The 21,843-nt window shown below is 62.7% G+C and overlaps 10 protein-coding genes across 10 annotated transcripts; 4 read left to right on the top strand and 6 right to left on the bottom strand.

Moving 5' to 3' along the window:
* Positions 1-168: 168 nt before the first annotated feature.
* On the bottom strand, positions 169-2,616 carry PAN0_011c4348 (uncharacterized protein; the record flags this gene model as incomplete). The annotated part of the gene is made up of 1 exon (XM_014800318.1): positions 169-2,616. The coding sequence occupies one exon, from the start codon at positions 2,614-2,616 to the stop codon at positions 169-171; it is 2,448 nt and encodes an 815-aa protein (XP_014655804.1).
* Positions 2,617-2,888: 272 nt separating this feature from the next.
* Positions 2,889-3,808, top strand: PAN0_011d4347 (uncharacterized protein; the record flags this gene model as incomplete). Its single annotated transcript, XM_014800317.1, has 3 exons — positions 2,889-3,245; positions 3,306-3,518; positions 3,590-3,808. The coding sequence occupies 3 exons, from the start codon at positions 2,889-2,891 to the stop codon at positions 3,806-3,808; spliced, it is 789 nt and encodes a 262-aa protein (XP_014655803.1).
* A 94-nt stretch (positions 3,809-3,902) lies between these two features.
* On the bottom strand, positions 3,903-4,464 carry PAN0_011c4346 (uncharacterized protein; the record flags this gene model as incomplete). Its single annotated transcript, XM_014800316.1, has 2 exons — positions 3,903-4,364; positions 4,444-4,464. 2 exons carry the CDS (start codon positions 4,462-4,464, stop codon positions 3,903-3,905), a joined length of 483 nt encoding a protein of 160 aa, XP_014655802.1.
* A 345-nt stretch (positions 4,465-4,809) lies between these two features.
* PAN0_011c4345 (exonuclease) lies at positions 4,810-7,707 on the bottom strand (the record flags this gene model as incomplete). Its single annotated transcript, XM_014800315.1, has 1 exon — positions 4,810-7,707. The coding sequence occupies one exon, from the start codon at positions 7,705-7,707 to the stop codon at positions 4,810-4,812; it is 2,898 nt and encodes a 965-aa protein (XP_014655801.1).
* A 423-nt stretch (positions 7,708-8,130) lies between these two features.
* Positions 8,131-9,702, top strand: PAN0_011d4344 (threonyl-tRNA synthetase; the record flags this gene model as incomplete). The annotated part of the gene is made up of 1 exon (XM_014800314.1): positions 8,131-9,702. The coding sequence occupies one exon, from the start codon at positions 8,131-8,133 to the stop codon at positions 9,700-9,702; it is 1,572 nt and encodes a 523-aa protein (XP_014655800.1).
* A 59-nt stretch (positions 9,703-9,761) lies between these two features.
* On the bottom strand, positions 9,762-11,366 carry PAN0_011c4343 (cation diffusion facilitator 1; the record flags this gene model as incomplete). The annotated part of the gene is made up of 1 exon (XM_014800313.1): positions 9,762-11,366. One exon carries the CDS (start codon positions 11,364-11,366, stop codon positions 9,762-9,764), a length of 1,605 nt encoding a protein of 534 aa, XP_014655799.1.
* A 688-nt stretch (positions 11,367-12,054) lies between these two features.
* PAN0_011c4342 (NIC-domain-containing protein) lies at positions 12,055-14,802 on the bottom strand (the record flags this gene model as incomplete). The annotated part of the gene is made up of 1 exon (XM_014800312.1): positions 12,055-14,802. One exon carries the CDS (start codon positions 14,800-14,802, stop codon positions 12,055-12,057), a length of 2,748 nt encoding a protein of 915 aa, XP_014655798.1.
* A 752-nt stretch (positions 14,803-15,554) lies between these two features.
* On the top strand, positions 15,555-17,978 carry PAN0_011d4341 (monovalent inorganic cation transporter; the record flags this gene model as incomplete). Its single annotated transcript, XM_014800311.1, has 1 exon — positions 15,555-17,978. The coding sequence occupies one exon, from the start codon at positions 15,555-15,557 to the stop codon at positions 17,976-17,978; it is 2,424 nt and encodes an 807-aa protein (XP_014655797.1).
* A 495-nt stretch (positions 17,979-18,473) lies between these two features.
* On the top strand, positions 18,474-19,583 carry PAN0_011d4340 (6-phosphogluconolactonase; the record flags this gene model as incomplete). Its single annotated transcript, XM_014800310.1, has 1 exon — positions 18,474-19,583. The coding sequence occupies one exon, from the start codon at positions 18,474-18,476 to the stop codon at positions 19,581-19,583; it is 1,110 nt and encodes a 369-aa protein (XP_014655796.1).
* A 133-nt stretch (positions 19,584-19,716) lies between these two features.
* On the bottom strand, positions 19,717-21,798 carry PAN0_011c4339 (ypt72 GTPase; the record flags this gene model as incomplete). Its single annotated transcript, XM_014800309.1, has 1 exon — positions 19,717-21,798. The coding sequence occupies one exon, from the start codon at positions 21,796-21,798 to the stop codon at positions 19,717-19,719; it is 2,082 nt and encodes a 693-aa protein (XP_014655795.1).
* Between the last annotated feature and the right edge of the window lie 45 nt (positions 21,799-21,843).

Here is a 21,843-nt window from a genome sequence, read left to right as displayed (position 1 = left end):
CCGATTTTGCGCTACAAAAGATGCGGCGTAACATCCTTCGTCGAGGCGAAAAAATCAAGCCAAGCCGCACCACCATCCCCTCCTCCTGACTCCATCCCCACGAACGGCGGAATCACTCAGTGCTTATACGTATGGCTAGTGTATTCAATGTCCTGTGCGGATGTGAAATTAGTTGAGATCGCCTCCGAGCCAGGCAAATACGAGAAATGCAACGCCGTACGGGGTGGCGAGCCGCTTGAGCGACCAGACGACTCTGCCGCTCGCCCAATACCTCGTGCCCTTCTGAAGCGTCGATCTGTCGCTCGCTCCGAACCCACCCGCTCTCTTCCCACCATCCGTCCCTGCTGCCTTTCCTTTCGCAAAGCTGACGTTGACGGGATTGTTCTTGATCCAGTTCCTCTTGAGCTTGGCCTCGGGCGACTCGGCTGACCTGCGTCTTGATGCAAGCGACATGAGCAGCGTGCGCTGAGCGACAGTGCTCACCTTTTCCATGAGATCCGTCTGCGTCTTGACCGTTTGCGCGCCAGAGGAGGGGCGGAGGTGTTTGTCGACACCGGCAGCGGCACGCACCAGCTCGTTGTCCAGCACCGGCTCGGGGATCTCGGGCAGGAAGGGCGCAATAAAGTACGTGTGCAGCAGCAGCAGCGGGATGGAAGTCTTGGACGGATCGACGCCCGAGTGCTTACGGTCTAGCTGCGCCGTGCTCTGTGCATGCTCGATGAGCAGCGTCAGAAAGCCAGGTCGCGTCGCCAGCGTCGGCGCAGCTCGGTGAGTTCGGCGGTGCTGCGGGGGCCTTTCGCTCTCGACCGTGTGCGATGGCAATGTAGAAGTCGGCGCTTTGAGCGTCTTGCGATGCTGCAGCGCGCGGGAGCTGGTGAGTCTCGGACCTGCTGTACCGTTGATCTGCGGTCGGTGGAGCACTGCCGGGCCAGTGAGCCGGAGCGGATGTGGTGGACGCGTGAGCTTGGCGCGCCCCCAGACGCGCGAGACATGGGTGCCCATCGTATTCTGCGCACGCAGCACCACAAAGTCGGCTCGCCGCTTGCACAGCCGTCCATCGTACGCTTCCGCGCGAGCCTGCGCCGCCGCCCTGGCACCGCGCACTCTTGTTCTGCCGAGCGTAGTCACGCCCATCGCGTCGGCGCTCGATGGCGCCGCCGAAGCCGTGGATGCGCTGCGTCTCGCCGACGATCGGAAGCCAGGCTCGCGTTTGCCCTGCTCCCACTGCTTGCGCCCCTCCCAGATGACGACGCGCATCAGTTCAAACGGCCGTCCGACCAGCTCGTACGAAAACGCACCCACCGCACCGCCCACCAGCAGGATGATTACCGCCACCACCCGTCCCTGCACCGTGCGCGACTGGTTGTAGCTCACGTCGGCATCCGTGACGTTCCTCTGGCCCTCGCGGATCCAGTGTGCCACTCGTCCTGCGTCTTCGATGTGCACATCGCCCCCGCCCATCCCATCATCGCTCTTGCGTCTTCCGACGACGTTGGGGCCGTCCTGCTGCGTCGTCTCTCCGCCTGGCCGCACAACGCCGAGTCCGCGCGCATTGAACCACGCACTCATGCGGTCGACGGACGTCGAGGCGAAAAAGGCACACCGCCTCGACACCTCAAAGATGAAGAAGAAGCTGCCGAATCCCACGCTGTCTCGGATGAGCGAGAGTGCGAGCCCCGAGCCGTGCACGCCGCCGCGCCAGCGCTTGAGGCGCTTCTCCCACTCCTGCCGCTTCTCGGGCGACATGCTGAAGCGCTGACTCACGCTTTCGGCCGCATCGCGACTCGCCGTCGCCGGCTCGAGCAGCGCCACGATGCGCGCACGCAGCGTGGGCTTGGGCGTGCGTTTGGAATGCTCGATCGCCTCCTTCTGCACGTCGTGCACGAGCTTGTCGCGTGCAATCGCCGGCGCGAACGGCAAGATCGCCGCACGCAGGATAGCGCGCCACGATATGAGGGTCACCGCTCTAGCGCCGCCGCGTGCATGCGAGTCGGATGCGCTGACGTTGCGCTGCATGATGTAGCGCACATTGTCCAGCGGTGCCGAGAGGAAGCACTGTGCGGCGCCTGCCACCGCACCGGAAGCTGTGACGATCCAGAGCGGCGTCCACTTTGGCGTCGGAGCGCTCGCTTCTTCCTCATCTTCTGCATCTTCCGCATCGGTGCCAGGGCTGCTGGCTTGTCGTTTCGACCGGGCGAGGAGCCGGCTCTCCGTGATGCTGTATGCCTCGAAGAGCGTGAAGCCGATGGCGGTATTGAAGAGGAGCGGAGGCAGAAGAAGGTGCGGCAGAAAGTTGGAGTTCTCGCGGCGCAGCAGCGTGCGCAGGTAGCGGAGGCTGAGTTTGCGGCCCTCGCGATTCGCCATGGCCTCGAGGATCGTCCATGACGACAGCTTGACGGGGCGGAACAGACGGACGGGCCGCTTGAACAGGAAGGCAAGCGTGCCGAAGAGCGATCGAATCACCGCTCCGCCGAGCGATTCCTGTCGAGTGGGCTCGCGCTTCTTTCCCGACTTGCTGAGCGAGTCTCTCCGCTTCCTCTTCGACTTGGAGCCGCTCGCCGTGCGGTCGCTGGTCGAGACAAGCGCGTCTGGCGCAGCGGCGGACGCGGCCGACATGGCTGATTGATGCCGGCCCGTGAACAGCGCCCTCGTCTGTTGCGCAGGGGGCTCGTGAAGAGGGTAGGCTGGTGATCGCGTGGTGGACAGGTGGAAGGGTGCATGGAGCTCTTGTGTCGAGTACCGCTGCGCCTCCACCACCTCGGTCGGGATTCGGCATTCGGCGCTCGGAATTCGACGCACCGCCCAACACCAACACCTCATCAACCGAACCTCGCTCCTGCCGTCCTCACCACCATCTCTGCCCACCTCCCACCTCCAACCCACGCGCAATGCCGCGTACATACCCACGCACACGGCCGTCCCGCATCGCGCTCATGATGTCGCTCTTCTTCCTCAACGCCCTCGCGACCGAAACCTCTTCGTCCACGCCACCGCGCTCGCTCGCGCGTCGAGACTCGTGGCGGCCAGACACCGAGCTGCCGGGCGCCAAGTTCGTGCTGGGCGACGGCAAGACCGAGGGTGTCAAGGCGAAAGGATACGAAGGAGAATGGCCGCTCTGGTCGGGATTCCGCAACGGCCAAGCTAAAGACAAGCCTTCGGGATCGCAACCGGCGGTCGGGGGTGGTAATGCGACCGACTATGTCTGCGTCCCCGCGGGCGACTGCAATCCCTGCCCGGATGATGTAGTAAGTACATTTCCCCGGTGTGCATGTGTTGGGAGATGATGCTGACGCGGTGTTGAATAGGTGCATCTTCCGTTCTGTCGACCGTACAACAACCGGCGGCGCGTGGCGTGCAGTCCCGTAGCCGACCGTGTCGACGCTTCGGCCGTTCGAACAGCCATAGACACTGCCAATGCAGCACGCAATGCGACCGACTCGACAGCGGCCGCGCTGCTGGGCTGGGAAGCATGCGGCAAGTCGGCCAAGCAAGAAGCCAAAGACTACTTTGAGATGATCGTAAGTGCTCGCGCGCCCTGGGTCTTTGTTTTGCACATGCTCATCCTGGCTCTCTCTTCTTTTGCGGGCAGGCGGTTGTGGCGGTGCTGGCGGTGGTGTCGGTGTGGGCGTTTGTGCAGCGGCAGAAGGTGCTGTTCCAACGCCAGAATCAACAGCTCCTCTACCGTGTCTCGGGCCAGCGTCGGTCGTCAGGCATGCCCAACGCGGCTGCTACGCCTCGAGCGCCAGCGCCCGGTCGCAAACGCGCAGCGAGGCTCGCACCCCCACTGGCATCTTCCTCACGCAGCTAGCCACCACGGCATCCGGTAGCATTACAGTCTCAATCGCAGAGCGTATACAGCTTGATTGATCTCACCAACGGTCTAAATTGGCAGAGAGGCGGAGCTAGGCGTTGGTGGGAGCGTCGCGTGTGACTTCAATGCCGTTGTTTGCGGTGGAAGTTCCCGATTCAGTGCCGGTGCTTCTGGCGACCGTGTTGAGCATTGCGTCGGGATTGTTGGCTGCGGTCGACTTGGCGGTCTCCGTGGTGGGGAAGGTGGCGCCTGCCGAAGTCTGTGCGATCTTGCCGAGGTCCGGCTGGTCGCGACCGAGCTCTTGGTTGCGCTCGTCCTGCAGCTGGGTGCGCTTCTCGCGGCCGGGTGTCTCGACACCTTGCTCGGCACCGTTGGGCATACCGAATTCAAGCACGCGGCTGGTGTCGTTGGACGAGGGGATCTTGTCGCCCTCGGATCGAGCCTGTGCTACGTCGCGATCGACATCCCGCGCGGCACCCAGTTCCGAAGCAAGCGCAGAGGCACCGTTGGGACCACGCGTCGCCGCCTTTCGTGCACCCCCCGGAGCAGGCAACTGGACATTGCGCCCAAGACACACGTCAGTCAACCACGTTCAGAGTTGAAAAGCGCACAGCCAGGCAAAGCCGACTTACAGAGTTCGTGTTGGCAGTCATGGTAATCGTGCTTGTACCAGTGAATGAAGTGGTGGACGTTCTCACACCTTGCCACTGGCTTGGGAGACGCTTATCTAGGGCGTCGACAGCAGCCACACCTCGGTGGCGCTGACACACTTGCCCAGGCGCAACGTCAACACCATGCCACCTTGCCGCAGCACTCACTCAGCAATGACTCAGCCGCCAATAACAGCCTAAACTTTTTGATTTTGGCAGGGTCCAACCTGCGACCCTGACTGATGCCCTCTACGCATCTTGCCATCGTGTGTCTTCTTGCCATCACACGCCATCCGCACCTCGCCCTGGCCATAAGAAAGCGGTGATGTGATTGCGCCTGAGGACTCTCTAATCCATGTGCGCGGCAAGCCGCGCCTTGATGGCGGTGCTCTGCGCATCGAGCTTGGAGATTTTGGTCTGGAGCTCGGCCATCTTGGACATGAGGAATTCCGTCCTGGCCTTGGCCGCCTCGCTAGTGCGAATGCTCGGCGCGCCCTCGCCGTCCCCGAACCAGCTGAGCTTGAGCGACCATCCGTCGTCCTTCTTCTTATCCCCAGGCGGCGGCAGTACGGCGCCATCCGTGGCGCCTGCGCCCGAAGCCACCTTGAACGGCGAGCCCTGGATCATGCGCGAGATGTCCGAGATCTCGGTCTCGATGGTGCGCAAGCTCTTTTCGGCCGACTCGATCGCTGCCGCGTTCGCGAGCAGCGTCTGGGTGTCGTTGAACACCCGATCGGCCACCAGCCGCTTGATGGCCTCCTGCATCACAGGACGGCCAGCTCGAATTGCCGAGGGCCGGCCATCGTGGTGGCGCACCGAGATGATCTCGGCCTGCTCGAGCGACTTGATCGCCGCCTCGTTGCCCTTGAACTCGTTGTGCAGCAGGCCGTAGTAGGCGATCTCGCCCTTGGCCGCCAGCTTCTGCACCACCGTCCACGCCTGCGTACGCGTCCACGCCAGCGACGACGCCTCGCTCGCGTCGTCGCCAAACGCATTCTTGCGCAGCTCCACCACGCTGCGCGAGATAATATCGTGCACGGCCGACTCGACCGTCTGCCCCAGCGACACCTTCTGCACCAGCGTCTCCAGATCCGTCAGCCGCCCGCCCAACTTGTCCACCCAGCTTGCCGTCTCGTCGTCCAGCGCTGCCGCGTACTCGGGCGGCGCGCCGGCCTCCGCAATCGCCGGCTGCGCGGCCGCCGATCCGAACGGCGTGGCTCGCAGCGGAGCGCCTCCAGCACCCTTGCCCGCCGCCGCATTGATGACGGCAAGACGACCCATCTCCTTGAGCTTGTTGTACACGTAGCTGCGTGCCTTTTCCTCCTCGGCATCGGCGAGTGCGATGCCCTGGAACGGCACATTGGGCAGCGCCTTGGCGAGCTCCTTGCCCATGCCGACCGGATTGTCCGAGACAAAGACGACGTGAGCGATGCCGTTGGTGACGAGCTCGGCGGCCCATTCTGCGAGCACCTGGTGCAGGACGGCCTGCTTGATGCCCTTGTGGTGGAACTGGTTGATGACGACGACGGGCGAGTCGAACGACTTTTTCTTGGCGTCGTTGCCTCCGTCCTTGGCGTCGCTCGGCGACACGAATTGCTGGATGGACTCGAGCGTATCGTGTGCCAGCGCGGAGGCCTTTTCCTCGAGCGACCCGTTGCCATCGGTGGACCCAGCCTGTGCGGGCTGTTTGAGCTTCTTCTCGGCAGCGAGGCGAGCCTTTTCTGCCTTGGCGAGGCGTCTCTGCGTCTTTTCGTTCATGCTGTTGAGCGCATTGGTGACGACGCCGAGGATCTGCTTGAGCTGGGCATCGGTGGGAGTGGCGAAGCCGGCCTTGGAGCCGATGAGGCCGACGGCGGCGAGGTCGATGATGTTGTTGATGCTGCTGAGCCAGCTAAACACGGGCCAGTATCCGGTCTCGTTGGCGAGCGAGGTGATGAGCAGCGAGTCGTTCTTGGCGGTCTTTGCGATGGCGTCGCAGTCGATGACGAGATGCTGTACGTCGCGCGTGATGGCCTTGCTCACGAGCCCCGTCTTGCCCGATCCGCGCGGGCCCGAGATGGTGACGAAAGTGGAAGGCTTCTCTCGGATCCACTCCTGGATGGTCTCCGCCGACTGGCGGCGCTCCCACCAGTCGTCTACGCGGCCATCGGCGTTGCCGTCGGTGTCCTTGAAGAGGCCGACGGTGTTGCGCTTGAGCCACGAGTAGAGGCGATACTCGTTGAGCGAAAAGGTGTTGTGCACCTTGCTCTCCACCATGAACTCGCGGACGGGGTCGAAGACGATGTACGAGATGCCGCCGATTAGGAAGGCGACGAGCGGGAAGACGATCCTGGGATGGTTCGAGATCCAGTCCCACGCCTGCTTGCTGCGGAGCTTGCTGCGGAACGTGATGATGAAGCGCGCGCCGTTGGGCAGCTCGTAGCCGTGGGCACAGTTGCGTGCGCTGGTGGCGCCGCGGATGCGAGAAAAGGTGACGAACGCCTCGGACGGCTTCTCCTTGACGATGGATACGATGCGACCGTAGGGACGCAGAGTCTGCCAGAGCTGCTCCTCGCTGGCATCGCCACCCTCGAGCTTGACAAAGATACGGGTGGAGGGGAAGATGTTCATGTCCTCGCGGAAGGGGGAGCCGCGCACGACGTGTACACCCGGCGTGCCGATGAAGAAGAGGAGAGGGTTGAAGACGCGTCGGACGCCGGACTTGAGGCGCTTCTCGATGTGGTTGAGCGAGTCCTCGCTCTTCTCGTTGGGGTCCTCGCGGTAGGAGAAGGTGACGAAGGCGCCTCCGTCCTTCATTCGCTCTTCTGCGCCGATGACTTTGAAGCCGTAGCCGACGCTTTCGTCCGGGGGCAAGCTGGCCTTGACGCGGTCGAGCACGGAGCGCTTTTCGAGCGAAGCGAGCATATAGCGAATGTCCCAGAAGCCGAGGCGGATGGGGAAGACGGTGTCAAAGTACAGATAGCCGATCTTGCGGAAGGGATCGTTCTCAGTCTCGGTCTCGGCATCCTCTGCGACCTTGGCAGCCTCGGGCGAGGTGGAGGCGAGGGCAGCCGAGGATCCCCACCGGAGCGACTGGATGCTGGCATGGGCCTTTTTGAAGAGGGGGTGGTGAGATCGTGCAGAGGACGCGGTGAGCTGCAAAGATGCTCTGCTCACGGCTACTGACAATGCAGTGGCATGATGACATCGACTGCGGAGAGAGCCAGTGATGGGCCCTCGGGCGGCCAGTGCGCGGGAGGAGTACATGGCGAACCGGTTCAAGTGAGCGGTGCGCTCCGGGCGGTGTCGCGTCGCGTCAGCTTACCCGGATCGACAGCAGGAGCGCTTGTCGTTGGCTGCGAGCGAGATGGTGGAGCGAGGCTGAGACCGAGACACGTCAGGGTCCTGTCAAAAGCTTGCGCTTCGACTGGTGCTGCGCCGATAACGTCACTCGGCGTCTCGTGGGCATCGGCGCGATTCGCACGAGCCACGCCGCCATCCTCAATCTAACATCTTTATTTTGGCTCCCGACTCCCGAGCGGAAAAGACCCTTAAATCGGCGCTTTTTGGAGGTCCATTATTTTTGAGCTTTTTCGACCAATTTGGCAGCGGTTGGAAGAACTGGCTTCTCGACGTCTGCCTCCATCATCCCCTCGACCTCGTAGAGTGCTGAGCATGTCTCGACACGGCATGCAGGTGCTGGTCCGTCGAGCGCTTCAGAGCGCTTCTAGCTCGCGAAGCGCCTCCGTGACCGGATCGCTTCCCAAGCACTTTCTCCAAGCGAGGCATTCGTCCGCCAAACCCGCCGCGCAGGGCGCCGCCAGTCAGGATGCTTCTGCGAGCAGTACGGCAGATCACCGGGCGATCGGCAAGGCGCAGTCGCTCTTTCTCACGCACGACTCTTCGCCGGGGACGCCGTTCGTCCTTCCGCACGGCATGCGGCTGGCGCGCAAGGTGGAGCGCGTGGTGCGCGATCTGTACGACGTGTACGGCTACGACGAGGTGCAGTCGCCGCAGCTGTACAAGACGTCGCTGTGGAAACGCAGTGGACATTGGGACAACTATCGCGACGACATGTTTGCGGCCGAAGGGTACAAGGAGCGTCTTGCGCGCACGTCGGTTCCGGCGAGTAGTGTGGACGATCGCAGTGCGTGCTGCTCGATCCATGCCGAGACGGAGGTGGAGGACGAGACGTTTGGACTCAAGCCAATGAACTGTCCTGGACATTGCGTGATCTTTGCATCGCAGGAGAGGTCGTATCGCGATCTGCCGATTCGATACGCCGAGTTTTCGCCGCTGCATCGCAACGAGGCGTCCGGGGCATTGACGGGCCTGACGCGCGTGCGCCGCTTCCACCAAGACGATGCGCACGTCTTTTGCACCCCGGATCAGGTCGAGGCCGAGATCGATGCAATGCTGCAGATGCTCACCTCGGCATACGATACGTTTGGATTCGCAGCGTTCGAGCTCGTGCTGTCGACGCGGCCGCACGATGCATTTATCGGGAGCGTGCAGGAGTGGGAGCGTGCCGAGGCGGGACTGCGCGAGGCGCTCGACAAGAGCGGCCGCAAGTGGGAGCTCAACGAGGGCGACGGTGCGTTCTACGGCCCCAAGATCGATATCCGTCTGGTGGACGGCCAGGGACGCCGGCATCAGACTGCAACGATTCAGTTGGATTTCCAGCTGCCCCGACGGTTTGAACTGTCGTATGCGGATCCCAATGCCACGCAAACGGGGGAGCGAAGCACGCCCGTCATGATCCACCGTGCCATCCTGGGCAGCGTGGAGCGGTTCATGGCGATTCTGATCGAACAGACGGCGGGTTGGTGGCCGTTCTGGCTGTCTCCCAGGCAGGCGATTGTGCTGCCGGCCAAGACGGGCTCGGCTGAACTCGATGCGTATGCGGCTAGGATTGCCAAATACCTCTCGCTGGGCATCCATCCTGATGCGGAAGCGTCGCAGTCGTCCGAACGACATCTGCAGCGCTTCTACGTGGATGTGGAAGCGAATCCGCAGGGAGAGAAGCTGGGCAAGCTCGTGAGAAAGGCTCAGCTGGCAAGGTACAACTACATCCTCGTCGTGGGCGAGCGAGAGATGCAGACGCAGACAGTCACCGTGCGCAAACGAGACGACTCCAACGCACCCAAAAACCTCACCGCATCCACCACCCCCGCCGCTGCTGATGCGATCGCGAACAATGCGCAGATCCCCATCACGGAACTGCGTCGAATCTTTTGTCAACTCGATTCCTCGCATGCCTAAAATACACACTCATGACAAGACACTGTGCGCCGAAACCTTTTTATTGGATTGCGATGGGTCTAGATGTTCTTACGATGTTCAAAGGCGTGTTCGACTTCGTGGTCGACGTGGATGAAAGCGCGTTCGACCATGGGGAGCGATTCGAGCTGGTCCTGGAGCGCCTGGCTCAGATCGTGGCTCTTCCACAGCGGCGTCTCGGGATGCATGACAATGTCGATCTCCACAATGTAGCGCGGCCCAGAGCTGTAGGCACGCACGCTCTCGATCGCCTGGATCTCGTCGCTGAACAGCGCCGCATTGTACGTGACCAGCTGCAAAAAGTCGGTCGGCGCAGCGGCACCCGCCAGCGTCTTGAACTCGCCAAACGCCGTGCGCGTCCACGAGACAATGATCGCCACCGAGATGATGAGCGCACCCGCAGGATCGATCCATCCGGCAATCGTCGCACCCGCCGCAGAGGTGAAGATACCAAACCCGTTGATAAACAGGTCGTTGCGGTGGTCCTGATACAGCACCTCGACCTGCGACGAGTACTTGCGCAGTCCGTAGCAGTAGATGGCCAGGATCGCCTTGGTGACAAAGGCGACGCCGACGGCAATGAGCGAGGGGATGAAGAGCTTCTTGTCGCCATCGCCCGTAGCCAATTCCTGGATGGACTCGACCACGAGGATGGCCGAGACCATGCCCATGAGCGCCGCATAGGTGATGTTGCCGATCGGCTCGAAGCGCGAGCCGCCGATGGGCCACTTTCGCTCGTCGACGTTCTCGCTCTTGCGGTGGAGCCAGTTGAGCACGAGGTTGGCAAACGGATCGAACACCGAGTCCGCCGCCGTGGCAAAGAGCGAGAGCGAGAGCGAGCTGACGGCGGCGTAGAGCTGGAGGATGGCGAGCACAAAGTTGGCGCCGATCGACGCGTATACGGCGATCTTGACCTTGAGCGCCGACGACTCGCGGTCCTGCTTGCCCTCGTCGGCGTGCTTGGAGATGGGCTTGAGCAGCCGCTCGATGTGCTCGTTCTGCGCCTCGTAAAAGTCGCGGATCTGGCGCTCGTTGCGGCGGTTGCGGCCCTTGCCCGAGTGGCGTCGACGCACCTCGGACTCTTCGACGACGCGCGAACGCAGCAGCAGCGGATCGGTCTCTCCGCCGGGCGTGGCGGGTGCGAGGCCGCCGTAGCCGAGCGAGCTGGCGCGCGAACGCGAAGGGCCTGCCGCCGCCTCGGTATCCTGCGAGGGGTCGGCGAGGTGCGCGGACTTGCCGTCCGCCGATTGGCCGGCAGCTTCGGTGGGGGCGGCGGTGGAGGGGAGCGGAGCGCGAGAGGGCGAGGGCGAGTGGGGATGGTGCTTGTGGGCGTGGTGGAAGGCGGCGCTGCCCTGGGCACGCGCGTAGGCGGACGAGGTGCTGGGGCCGATGTTGAGGTCGATGGTGATGTCGTTGCCGAGGTTGTTGCGATACGACTGGAGATGAGGTGGCATGGGCGAGTTGGGAGCGGTAGCGGGGCGGCGCGAGGCACGGGCGGCCGCGGGAGTGGGAGCGGTGAGCTCGATGTCCTGTTCACCGACGGGCGAGAGGGGAGGCGAGAGGCCCGGCTGGTGGTCCGAGGAGTCGTTGGTGGTGGAGCCGGAGCCGAGCGTCTGCTGCGCCACGGACATGGCAGAGGCGATCATGTGCGACATGGCGCCAAATACTTTGTTCCAGGGGAGTTGAGGTTGACGGGGATGGTGGTGGTGATGGGAGGGAAGGACGAGAGCCGATCCTTAAGAAGTGTGGGGGCGCGCAGTCTGTGCAGTGCAAATTCAGCTCAGCTCTGCGAGTGGATTGCCGTTGTGGCAGCAGGCGAACACCGCCCACAGTGGGATTCTGCTGCGAGGCTGTGACATTCCCCTCCTCTGTTTGCTGCGCACAGCCCACTTTTTTTTCCCTCGTTGGGGCACAAGGTGGCGGGGCTAAAAATACTGTCTCGCACACTGCACAGAGATCTGATTTCGATTATCGCACGCTCGCTCGCTCGACAGACATCGCTCGGCCCGGCTCAGCCTGTGCCGCCCGCCGTATTCCTTTCCTAAACGCCGTCCGTCGGCTCTGGCTCGGCCCAAATTTTCTCTTCTTTTTGTTCGGACGCTTCCTTCTTTTTTGCTTGGCGCTGCAAGGTGGTGAGACTCAGGGTCCCGGGTGGGGCTGCTGCGAGAACGTGCTCAGCAAAAGGATTGTCATTTGGTCCCCACTTTCTCCTCCCTCTGGCTCGCCGCCCACAACACGCAGAGATCAATCGGGCAATCGCTTTGTTTCGGTTGTAGCCGATCAGCAACCCATCTACTGTAGCCGCATTCTACGGTGACCGTGGAGCTGGCTGCATCAGTGGATAAACACGTCGAGTCGCGTGAGCTGGCTGTACGTCTCGCTGCTCATGCGGAAGCGCAGCATGCCCGCCCACATCATGAGCGCGCGCGCCTGCGCACGGTACTCGTCCATGGCGCTCGTGCCGCTGCGGTGGATGCTCTCCTTGAGCTCCTGATGCAGCTTGTACAGCATGGTCATGGTCATGAGCACAATCTCGGAAAAGTTGCGCGCAATGTTCTCGTCCACCTCCTTGAACTCCTCCGCCTTGCGCGTGATCGCCACCACGTCCTTGCGCGACTCGCCATCCAGCGGCAGGATCCGCAGCGCCTCGATCGTCTGCAGCGCCTCCAGATGTCGGCCCTCGCTCTGCAGTCCCACCGCCTTCTTGAGCTCCAGCAGCCGCCGGCACGTGTCGCGGTTCTTGCCCGCATAGCCGTACTGCTTCTCGTACGTCGACAGAATCGCCGTCGCCAGCGTCACCACGTTGCTCGCCGCCGAGAACGACGCGCCCGACGACAGGCCGTCGCTCTTCCACTCGGATGCGCTGCTCGGCTCCATCAGCCGCGCGCCCAGCTCCTTGTTGAGCACAGCCACCACCGTGTCGTGCTGGCCCGCCAGGTTGTACAGCAGGATCGCCGACTCGGTGCGATGCGCCAAGTCGCACTGCGTCGCCGCCACCTGCACGATCGTCGACAGGAACTCGCGCTCGTTCTTGATCTTGATCAGCGGCAGGTTGCGTTCGATCAAGCCCGCCGTCTTGGCGCCGTTGGTGCGCACGTCGCCCAGCAGCTCCTGGAACTCGGTCGGGTGCGCCTCGAGCACCAGCGCACGGATGAGATCGTGGCACCGACGCACCTGCTCCGACCCCACCGGCTCCGCCACATCCGCGTGCAGGCAGATCAGGTACAGGTACTGCAGCGCATCGCGGCGCGACGACTGCGAAAAGGTGCGCACGTACCGCTGCACCAGCTTGGCGAAATCGATCGACGCAACGCTCCCGCCCTGCGCGTCCGACTCGACCACCAGATACTCGACCTGCGACGACGCCGCCTGCGACGGCACACGCAGCAGGCCATAGTACGCCAGCACCACGCCAAAGTGGATCGCGTCCACCTGGTGTGCCGAGCGCGAAAACAGGAAGCCCACCGCCTTTTCAAACTGGCCGCACAGCAGCAAAAGTCGGAAGTAGAACAGCGGCCGGTTGCCCTTGGGGTCAAAGTAGGCCTCGCCAAACTTCTCCACCTTGTGTCCCAGGTCGGCGAGCGTGAAGCGGTCGCGCACCGAGTCCTGCGCATCCGCATCTTCGTCGTACGTCTCGCGCACCATGCTCAGCTGCAGCCACAGCCAGTTCTGGATGCTCGACGTGAGCAGCGCAGGGTACTTCTTGGCCACGTCGATGCGCCCGATCAGCTTGTACAGTCCCAGCTTGTACGGGTCGTGCACCTCGGGCAGCGTGCGGAAGCGAGAGTTGTACTCGGCCACGAAGCGGTCCTTGAGCAGACGCGGCAGCCGACGCTCGGGCGAGTCCACCCACGCCTTGAGGTACGCCAGGAACGAAGGGTCGGTGGAGCGGATGCGGTTCTCGTTCTCCGACGCACACTCGAGCGCCTCCTTGGACTTGCCGATGCGCAGCAGCAGGTAGAGCTCCGCCCAGATCGGCACGTTGGTCGACGCATCGAGCTCCTTGGCCAGGTCCGATCGCCACTGGTTCTGCGAGCTCAGATGCTGCACACGCAGGAATGCGCTCACCGTCGATCGCACCGTGGGCGCTCCGCCGCGTTGCGCGATGACGGGGTTGGCGGCAATCACCTGCTCCATGTGCTCCTCGAACTCCTTCTCCAAAAACGCCTTGGAGCCTTGGAGGAGCTCCTTGCGCAGGTGGATGCCGTCGGTGCCGTTCCATGCCTTGAGGTCGACATAGGCAGGCGCATACTGGCGCTCCTTGATGAGCCTGGCGCCGAACTCGCCGTTGCGCACGTCTTGCTCGCGCACCATCGAGGCGAGCGCCTTCCAGCTCTCGACGAGCTCCTTGTTCTTGGACTCCTCGCCCAGGCCGGAGATGGCATCGATGAACGCATGTGCCAGAGCAAGGTTGTATCCTTCGAGTCGGGACGAGTTGAGCCTGGACACCACCATGAGGTAGCGCGCCATCTTGCCGTGCATCTGGGAGGTGGCATTGGAGCCGAGCATGGTGCTCGACGACGACGGCAGCGTGTGGGCCGAAGTGGAGGCGCCGAAGCCAGAGGCGGATGCATCGAGATCCGCATCGCGACCGGCAGCACTGGCGGGCTGGTGTTGACCGAGCTCTTCAAAGATCTTGCGCTTCTGCCTCTCCCAGTCGCGGTGCATGGTGCGGTCGAGGTTGCGGTGGAAGTCCTGGAGCGTCTCACGCCTTCCCTGCTCGATGGCGCTGATGACGACCTGCTGGTGCTCGTGGGTGAGGTAGCTTTCCACATCCGTGTCGTAGATGGGCTGGAGAGGTTCAAAGGTGCTCGCGATGTTGGCCGCATTGATGGTGTCGGCGAGCTGAGCGGCATCGATGCCTCCGTTGGCGAGAAAGTAGTGAGCGCGCGCATCGGCGGGCTGGGTGGATCCGGAGCGAAGGCTCTTGGAGACGAGCTTGCGACTCTGATTCTCGATCTGGTCGAGGCCAAGCTGGATCTGGGGCAGGTCCGAGCGCCCGAGATGGTTGGTGAGCTTTTTGGACTGCTGCAGCAGCTCCGAGAGCGACTGCGGCGCCGCGTCCATTGGATAGTCGTTCATGGCGGCAGTACTAGCGAATAGGATCTACCGACGACGGATCCGCTATCGAGATGAGATCGAGTGCGGATGGGAGGTGTGCCGGATGGTGATGAGAGGATGACATTCAACACCAGAATTCTCGCTTTTTTGTCGAGAGAGCGGCTGCCGTGTTGTTCGCGCTCCACGGCAGAGAGTCGCAGATCGCCAATCGCGTCGCCGCTGCAATTCCATCGGGGCTCGATCACGTCTCCAAGGCCTCGCCCCAGTTGCGAAGACGAGCCGCAAGCACTCGAACTCGATCCTACGACAGAGCCTGTGTATGCTCGAAGCCTCTAAAAGACTAGTATATTGACTTGCAAGCTCAGATGCAGACTCTATTGGATGGTGAAGGGGCGTAGAAGAGACTTCAATCGTTTGCATACGTCTTCTATGTTAGACCTAAATGCCTTTTGGCAGGCCGTCGGCTGCACGCACGGATCGTAGTTCGGCGAGCGGGAAGCCTCCACCGAGGCTCAGAGCTTCCAGGGTCCTGTGCGTCCTAGGCTCAGCTCATTATCGTGGTCAGCTTGGTCGCACTCTATCTTTGCTACACCCATCTGCATTCGTCAAACTCAGCTGCGCCGCTCACCACTGCGATCTTCTCGACCTCCGGACGCCATCTTGCTCTGGCGCGGTCATCATAGCTTGGGAGCAAGGCCAGGCACGACGCTTGGAGCAAGAGCGACGGGAGGACGACGGTGTGGGACCAAGGCCGCCGGAGCATGCTCGTCAGGATGCTCGCCAAGCTCACCATGCTGTCAGCGCTGCTGATGGGCGTTGTCGCTGCAGCCTCATCATCGAGTAGCGCCACAGCGTCTACGACGGCCACAGCGACAGCGACCGCTTCAGCCAGCGCGACGGCCACCCCCACCACGCCGGTGACCGTACCCGATGCAGAGCAGCAGGAGCGGTTTTCGTCGCTGGCGCTCTTCCTCGTGCTGTCGCTGCTCATCCTTTCGTTCTGGACGTCGTACTACCTCAAGGTCAAGCGCATCACGGCGGTGCACGAGACCATCGTCGGTCTGTTTGCCGGCATGTTTGTCGGTCTTTGCCTGCGCGTCGGCCCGGGCGAGCAGGTGCAGAGCATGCTGAGCTTCAGCAACACCATCATGCTCAACGTGCTTCTGCCGCCCATCATCCTCGCATCCGGCTACGACTTGCGTCAGGAGAACTTCTTCCGCAACTTTGGCACCATCCTCATCTTTGCGTTTGCCGGCACGTTTATCAGCGCCATCGTGGTGGGCGTGATCGTCTACCTCTGGTCGCTGCTGCATCTCGAGTCGATCTCACTCACGCTGCTCGAATGCCTCATTTTCGGCTCCACCCTCAGCGCCACCGACCCGGTGACCATCCTGGCCATCTTCAACACGTACAAGGTGGATCCCAAGCTGTACTCGGTGATCTTTGGCGAGAGCATCCTCAACGATGCGGTGTCGATCGTGATGTTCGACACGCTCTCGACGTTCAGGGGCAAGGAGATCTACATTTCGTCCATCTTCCACGGCATCGGGCTCTTCTTGGTGGTGTTTACGCTCTCGATGCTGCTGGGCGTGTGCTTTGGACTGGGCTGCTCGCTGCTGCTCAAGCATTCGCGGCTGAGCTCGTATCCGCAGCTCGAGAGCTGTCTGGTGGCGCTCATCGCCTACACGAGCTACTTTTTCAGCAACGGCGTCACCATGAGCGGCATCGTCTCGCTGCTCTTCTGCGGCATCACGCTCAAGCACTACGCCTACCACAACATGTCGAGGCGCACGCAGAGGACCACGCGCTACACGTTCCAGACGCTCGCCAACCTCTCGGAGAACTTTATCTTTATCTACCTCGGACTCAGTCTGTTCACGCAGGAGATCCTGGTGTACAAGCCGCTGTTCATCATTGTGACGGTGCTGGCGGTGGTGGCGTCGCGCTACTGCGCCGTGTTCCCCATCGCGAGCGTGGTGAATGCGGTGAAGCGCGCGCGCAACAACCGACGCGCGCGCGCCACGGGCGGCGGCGGCGTTCCGCGCGGCGCCGTGGAGGAGGAGCTGCCTCGGCAGTACCAGATCATGCTCTTCTGGGCGGGGCTGCGCGGCGCCGTAGGCTTTGCGCTCTCGGCGGGCATCGAGGGGCAGAATGCGATCGCGCTGCAGACGACCGTGCTCGTGACGGTGGTGCTGACGGTGATCGTGTTTGGCGGTACGACGGCGCAGATGCTCGAGATCCTGGGCATCCGCACGGGCGTGCAGGACGACGAGGGCGACTCGGACGACGAAGAGGACGACGACGACGTGATGCGGCTGCGCGGCATGCAGCGACGCACCTACCTCGACTCGGGCAGCTACCGCGATGCGTCGGAGCGCGCGGGGCTCACGCGGTCCGGGCGCAAAGCGGCGTACCGCGATGCGAGCGAGACGTCGAGCCCGCGCGCGTCGCTCAGTCACAGCAGCTCGGTGTTCGCATCGGGGATGCGCGGTGCCAAGCCGGGCGCCGCACGCACCGGCTTCGCCGACGATCTGGATGAGGACGACGAGCGCTCCTCCTTCTCTTCCGAGATGCTGCCGTCGCGCTCATCGACACCCGGCGCAGGCACAGGGCTCGCACCGCTCGCGACGGGCGCCAGCCTCAGCCGTTCTGCCACACCCGGGCTTGCGGGAGCACGTTCGCCCACCACGGTCAACACGACATCGATACCGAGCCTGAGCGAGATCCGCAAGGCGGTGCTCGAGGCGTCGTCGTCGGACGGCTCGACGTCGTCACCCGCCAAGCAGCTGCTGGATCGCGCCGGACTCGTCATGAAGGACGGGCAGTGGTTCCAGGCGATCGATCAAAAGTACCTGCTGCCGCTGTTCAGCAACTCGGTGGCGTCGCGCAAGCACGAAGAGAAGAAGATCGCGCGCCTCGCAGCCAGGGACGCTGCGGCCAGCCGATCGGAACTCGATCTGTCGCGTGCTGGCGACGACACCACGGCCAGCGCCAGGCGCAACTTCTTCTCGGTGGAGGAGGAGGCCGATGCCAACGCATATCCGTCGGAGCGCGATGCGGTGGTGGTGGACGAGGACGAGGACGAGGAGCAGGCGACGCCCATCTTTGATGCCACGTCGTTCGCCAGTGCGCGCCGCTCGACGAGCGGAGCCAATACGCCGACGAGGCGGACGTTTAGCCACGACAATGCCTCGTAGCGCCGCACTTGTACATCCAACACGCAAATCATTTTCGATCTCATGCCTCTGCATTAGATGCTCCTGGAACGGCGTGTGACAGATTTTCAGGGCTGGCTGGTCGAGATGGCGGCTCAGGGTCTTCGGCGACTTTGATCGTCGCACGTCACCTCGCATGAAACGTGCGCAGTCTTCGGTCGGATTCGGCGCTGTTTTGGTGTCTCCGTCCTGGAAGCCGCTCCGTTGGCGAATCGATGCATCCCAACCCGGACCGGATGACGGCTCCGAGACGCAGCCAAAGTCCGCCTTTTGTTGGCCTGTCAAAGGCGCTGAATTGGAATCTGACTCTGATACTGCATCTCGGCACGACATCCGTCCTGACTGAGCGCAGCGCTCGAGCCCACGCCAAAAATGGCCAAAATGACAAAATTGGATGGATGGCGCGTTATCTCGATCTTGGGCATGAGAGCGCGGCCTGCTGCTGCTGGGCGAAGATGCGAGCAATTTCGGCCACACATGCGGAAAGTCGCGCTGAGCTGCCGCGCGGATGCGTCTCCACCTCGTCGCACCGACTTGAAAGTGCATCGGGAATCGCACCCCAAATCGATCTTCGGCCGGCTCGGAGGGACGGATGGCATCCGCACGCTCTCAACCTTTCGCAGCAGCTGCATCTTGCCTTCCGTCTTTCTCCAACGCCATCTGCTGCATTGCCTCCACCCATCGCAGCTCTTTACCACACACACGCAATTCCTCCACGCTCTTCGCCTTCTTTGCACAGGGCGCCATCTCTTGCCCGATAGGCTTCTTACCCTCATCATGCCGCCCATGGACGCCAAAGCGCCGTCGCAGAAGCCGGCGGAGCCCATCCTGTTCTCGTTCGCCGACGCGGACGAGCTGTCGCGCAACCTGGCCGAGTTTGTGATCAAGGCGCAGAACGACGCCATCGCACGTCGCAACAAGTTTACACTCGCCACGTCCGGCGGCTCGCTGCCCAAGATGCTGGCCAAGTATCTGGTGAACCGCGACGACAATGCGTTGCGGTGGGACAAGTGGCAGATCTTCTTCTGCGACGAACGTCTGGTGCCACTCGACCACGAGGATTCCAACTACCACCTCTGCCACCAGGAGTTCTTCTCCAAGGTGCCCGAGCTCAAGCGCGACCAGATCCACACCATCGACGAGAGCCTGCTCGACGATCCAGAAGAGCTGTCCGACGCATACGAGAAGCAGCTCGTCGCCGCATTTGCCGGAAAGGAGGCCGTGCGAAACCCCGTTTTCGACCTCATCCTGCTGGGTATGGGCCCCGACGGTCACACGTGCTCGCTCTTCCCCGGCCACGAGCTGCTGAGCGAACAGGACCGATGGGTGGCTCCGATTGAGGATAGCCCCAAACCACCCGCCAAGCGCATCACCTTCACCTACCCCGTGCTCAACCATGCCCACCGCCTCGCCTTTGTGCTCGCAGGCGAGGGCAAGCAGGAGATGCTCTCCAAGGTGCTCGACCAACCCCAACTCGGCCTGCCCGCAAGCAGAGTGCGTCCATCCCCGCCTGGCGACATCTACTTCTTCACCGACAACGCCGCTGCACACACCACCGCCTACGAACGCTCCGACTTTAAGCTCTGATTGCCCCTCCCTCTCACTAGTTCTGGCCCGGGTGGGGACCAACGCGCAAGCACACGATGCAATCTGCTTTTTTGACCTTTGAAAATCCTTCTCTTCTCTCTCTGTCGATGCTGCTGGTGGTGGGGATGTGAGTTTAGCAGCATGTCGAGTACCAGGATTTGTCGGGGGGTTTGCCGCTTGCGATGCGGATGGTTCGGCGGATGAGTTCGCTCTGTCGGCGATCGCGTTCTTCGTCTCCGGCGGCTTCGTGTTGCGAGGTTTGGAGCGATTGCTCGTAGGCGTGCGCGGCATCTACGCGCGTGGCAATGTGCTGGAACATGCGCTCAATGTTGTGGCCCGTCCGCGCCGACGTGTAGAATAGCGTAAAGCCCTGTTCCACCTCGCTCGGCACTGCCACGGTCTCCACTGGCTCTATGGGTAGAGAGAGCGTCGAAGGCGTGCGTGCCCGAGGCGTCCCCATGCCCTCTTCAACTTCTTGCTCCTCGTGCTCTTCGATCTGCGGTGTGGCAGAGTCGTGTGGCTGGAAGAGATCATTGATGCTCTTGGGCGTGCGCAGGGTTGGATTCGTCCCTCTGCCTGCATCCGCCTTGACCGTCGCTACCGACGCAGTGGACGACGAAGCCATGGAGACTCTGTGCTTGAGCTTCGCATCCTTGCCATCGTGCGTCGGCGTCTTGCTATCGACGCTTTGGCGGGTGCTGCTGGTCGTGTCGGTGCGCATGCTGGGCAGCCCCAGCGTGGTGCGAGGCGTAGGGCTCACGCTGAAAAACGTGCTGCTGCGCGGCGTGTGATACACGCTGGGGGCGCCCAGGCTCATGGTGGAATCCACCCTCTGCCTCTCGCCCTTGCTGCTGCTGCGGACGCTGCGCGGTGGCGTCTGGGCCGCTCCCTTGGGAAAGGCAAACTTGCGTGCGTCGCGGTCGTCGTCCGAATCGCTCGGTTGAAACACCTCGATGCTCCGAATCGACTGGCGCTTCGTATGCCCCCTCGTCGCGCGCGGCTGAGATGCCTTGGACCGCGACCGCATCCAGCTCGACAGAAACCCACTGCCTCCATCCGTCCCATCCGCCCGCGACGCTGTGTCCGTCTTGGCAGACGGTGACGTGCTGAGCTGGCCGACGTTCGATACGGTCCCGAACGGCGTCGCATAGACCGTGTTGAGCGTACCGCCGTTCTGCATGTGCGGGGGCTCGTCGGCATCGCTGCTGTCCGCCTGCTGCGCTGCACGTGCCGCCGCCGCCGCGACCGACGAGAGCGACTTGCGCGACGGCCGGTAGTCTGAACTCCGTTGCCCCATCTTGGCAGTAGGCGAAGCGTGCCCATCGACGGTGCCGAAACTTTGCATAGAGATTGGTGTTACGCCACCTGGGTCCCTAGCCAGAGATGCACCGGAGACTTGCTTCGTGGGCGTCTCTGGTGCTTGGGCCGTATTTGGGTCGGGTCTCGACAGCACTTCGGCCGGGTTGGCTGGTTCCTCTGCTCCCGACGGCCGTGTTCCAGGCTGGCCTGCATCGATGCCCCAATCCGGCTGCTCTTCCGGAGCCGGCACCAGCGCATTGAGCGTGCGCCTCACCACGTCTCTATCCAGCTGGCGCGTTGCTTGGCCATCGACGAGATCGACCTTATTGGCAGCACAGATCCAGCAGAACCTCTTGCGCTCCGCCTCGCCCGCAGGCCCAGGTGCCTTATCCATGAACGCCTCGTACCACGCCTTGACGCGCTGCATGGTCTCGTACGGATCCTTGGTTGCATCCACCGCGATGATGACCGCATCTGCGCCCCTGTAGAAGGCGGAACCAAGGCTTTGGAATCGCTCCTGACCTGCAGTGTCCCAGATCTGAAGCGTCGCCTTTTCGCCGTCCGGATTCGCTGCGTCGATCGGTAGGGTCTTTGTGATAAAGTCGGCGCCGATCGTTGCACGGTACGACGGAAAGAACGAGTTGGTGAGAAAGCGGTTGCGCATGGATGTCTTGCCGCAGCCTCCGTCGCCGATAAGGACCACCTTAATAGCGCGTTTGGGCGCGATGGGATGCAGCGAGGTGCCGGACGACGAGACAGACGCCAGGGTGCGGATCGAGCCCATGGCTGCCACCGCCGAGGACTGGAGCGTGCTCACCGCATCGCCCGAGCGCAGCCTCTGCAGCGGCGGATTCCGGGACGACGAAGCGACCGCCTGCTCGCCTCCCGGCCTCTGCGTCGGTCGTGTGGTGGGCATGGCGTACGATCTGGCAAGCGCGTATGTTCAAAACCGCAGATGGAC

This window comes from Moesziomyces antarcticus (genome assembly GCF_000747765.1).
Source record: "Moesziomyces antarcticus DNA, scaffold: scaffold_v10011, strain JCM 10317, whole genome shotgun sequence".
Taxonomy (NCBI): domain Eukaryota; kingdom Fungi; phylum Basidiomycota; class Ustilaginomycetes; order Ustilaginales; family Ustilaginaceae; genus Moesziomyces; species Moesziomyces antarcticus.
Note: the sequence above shows the minus strand (reverse complement) of the source record. Positions and strands in the feature narration are given on the sequence as shown.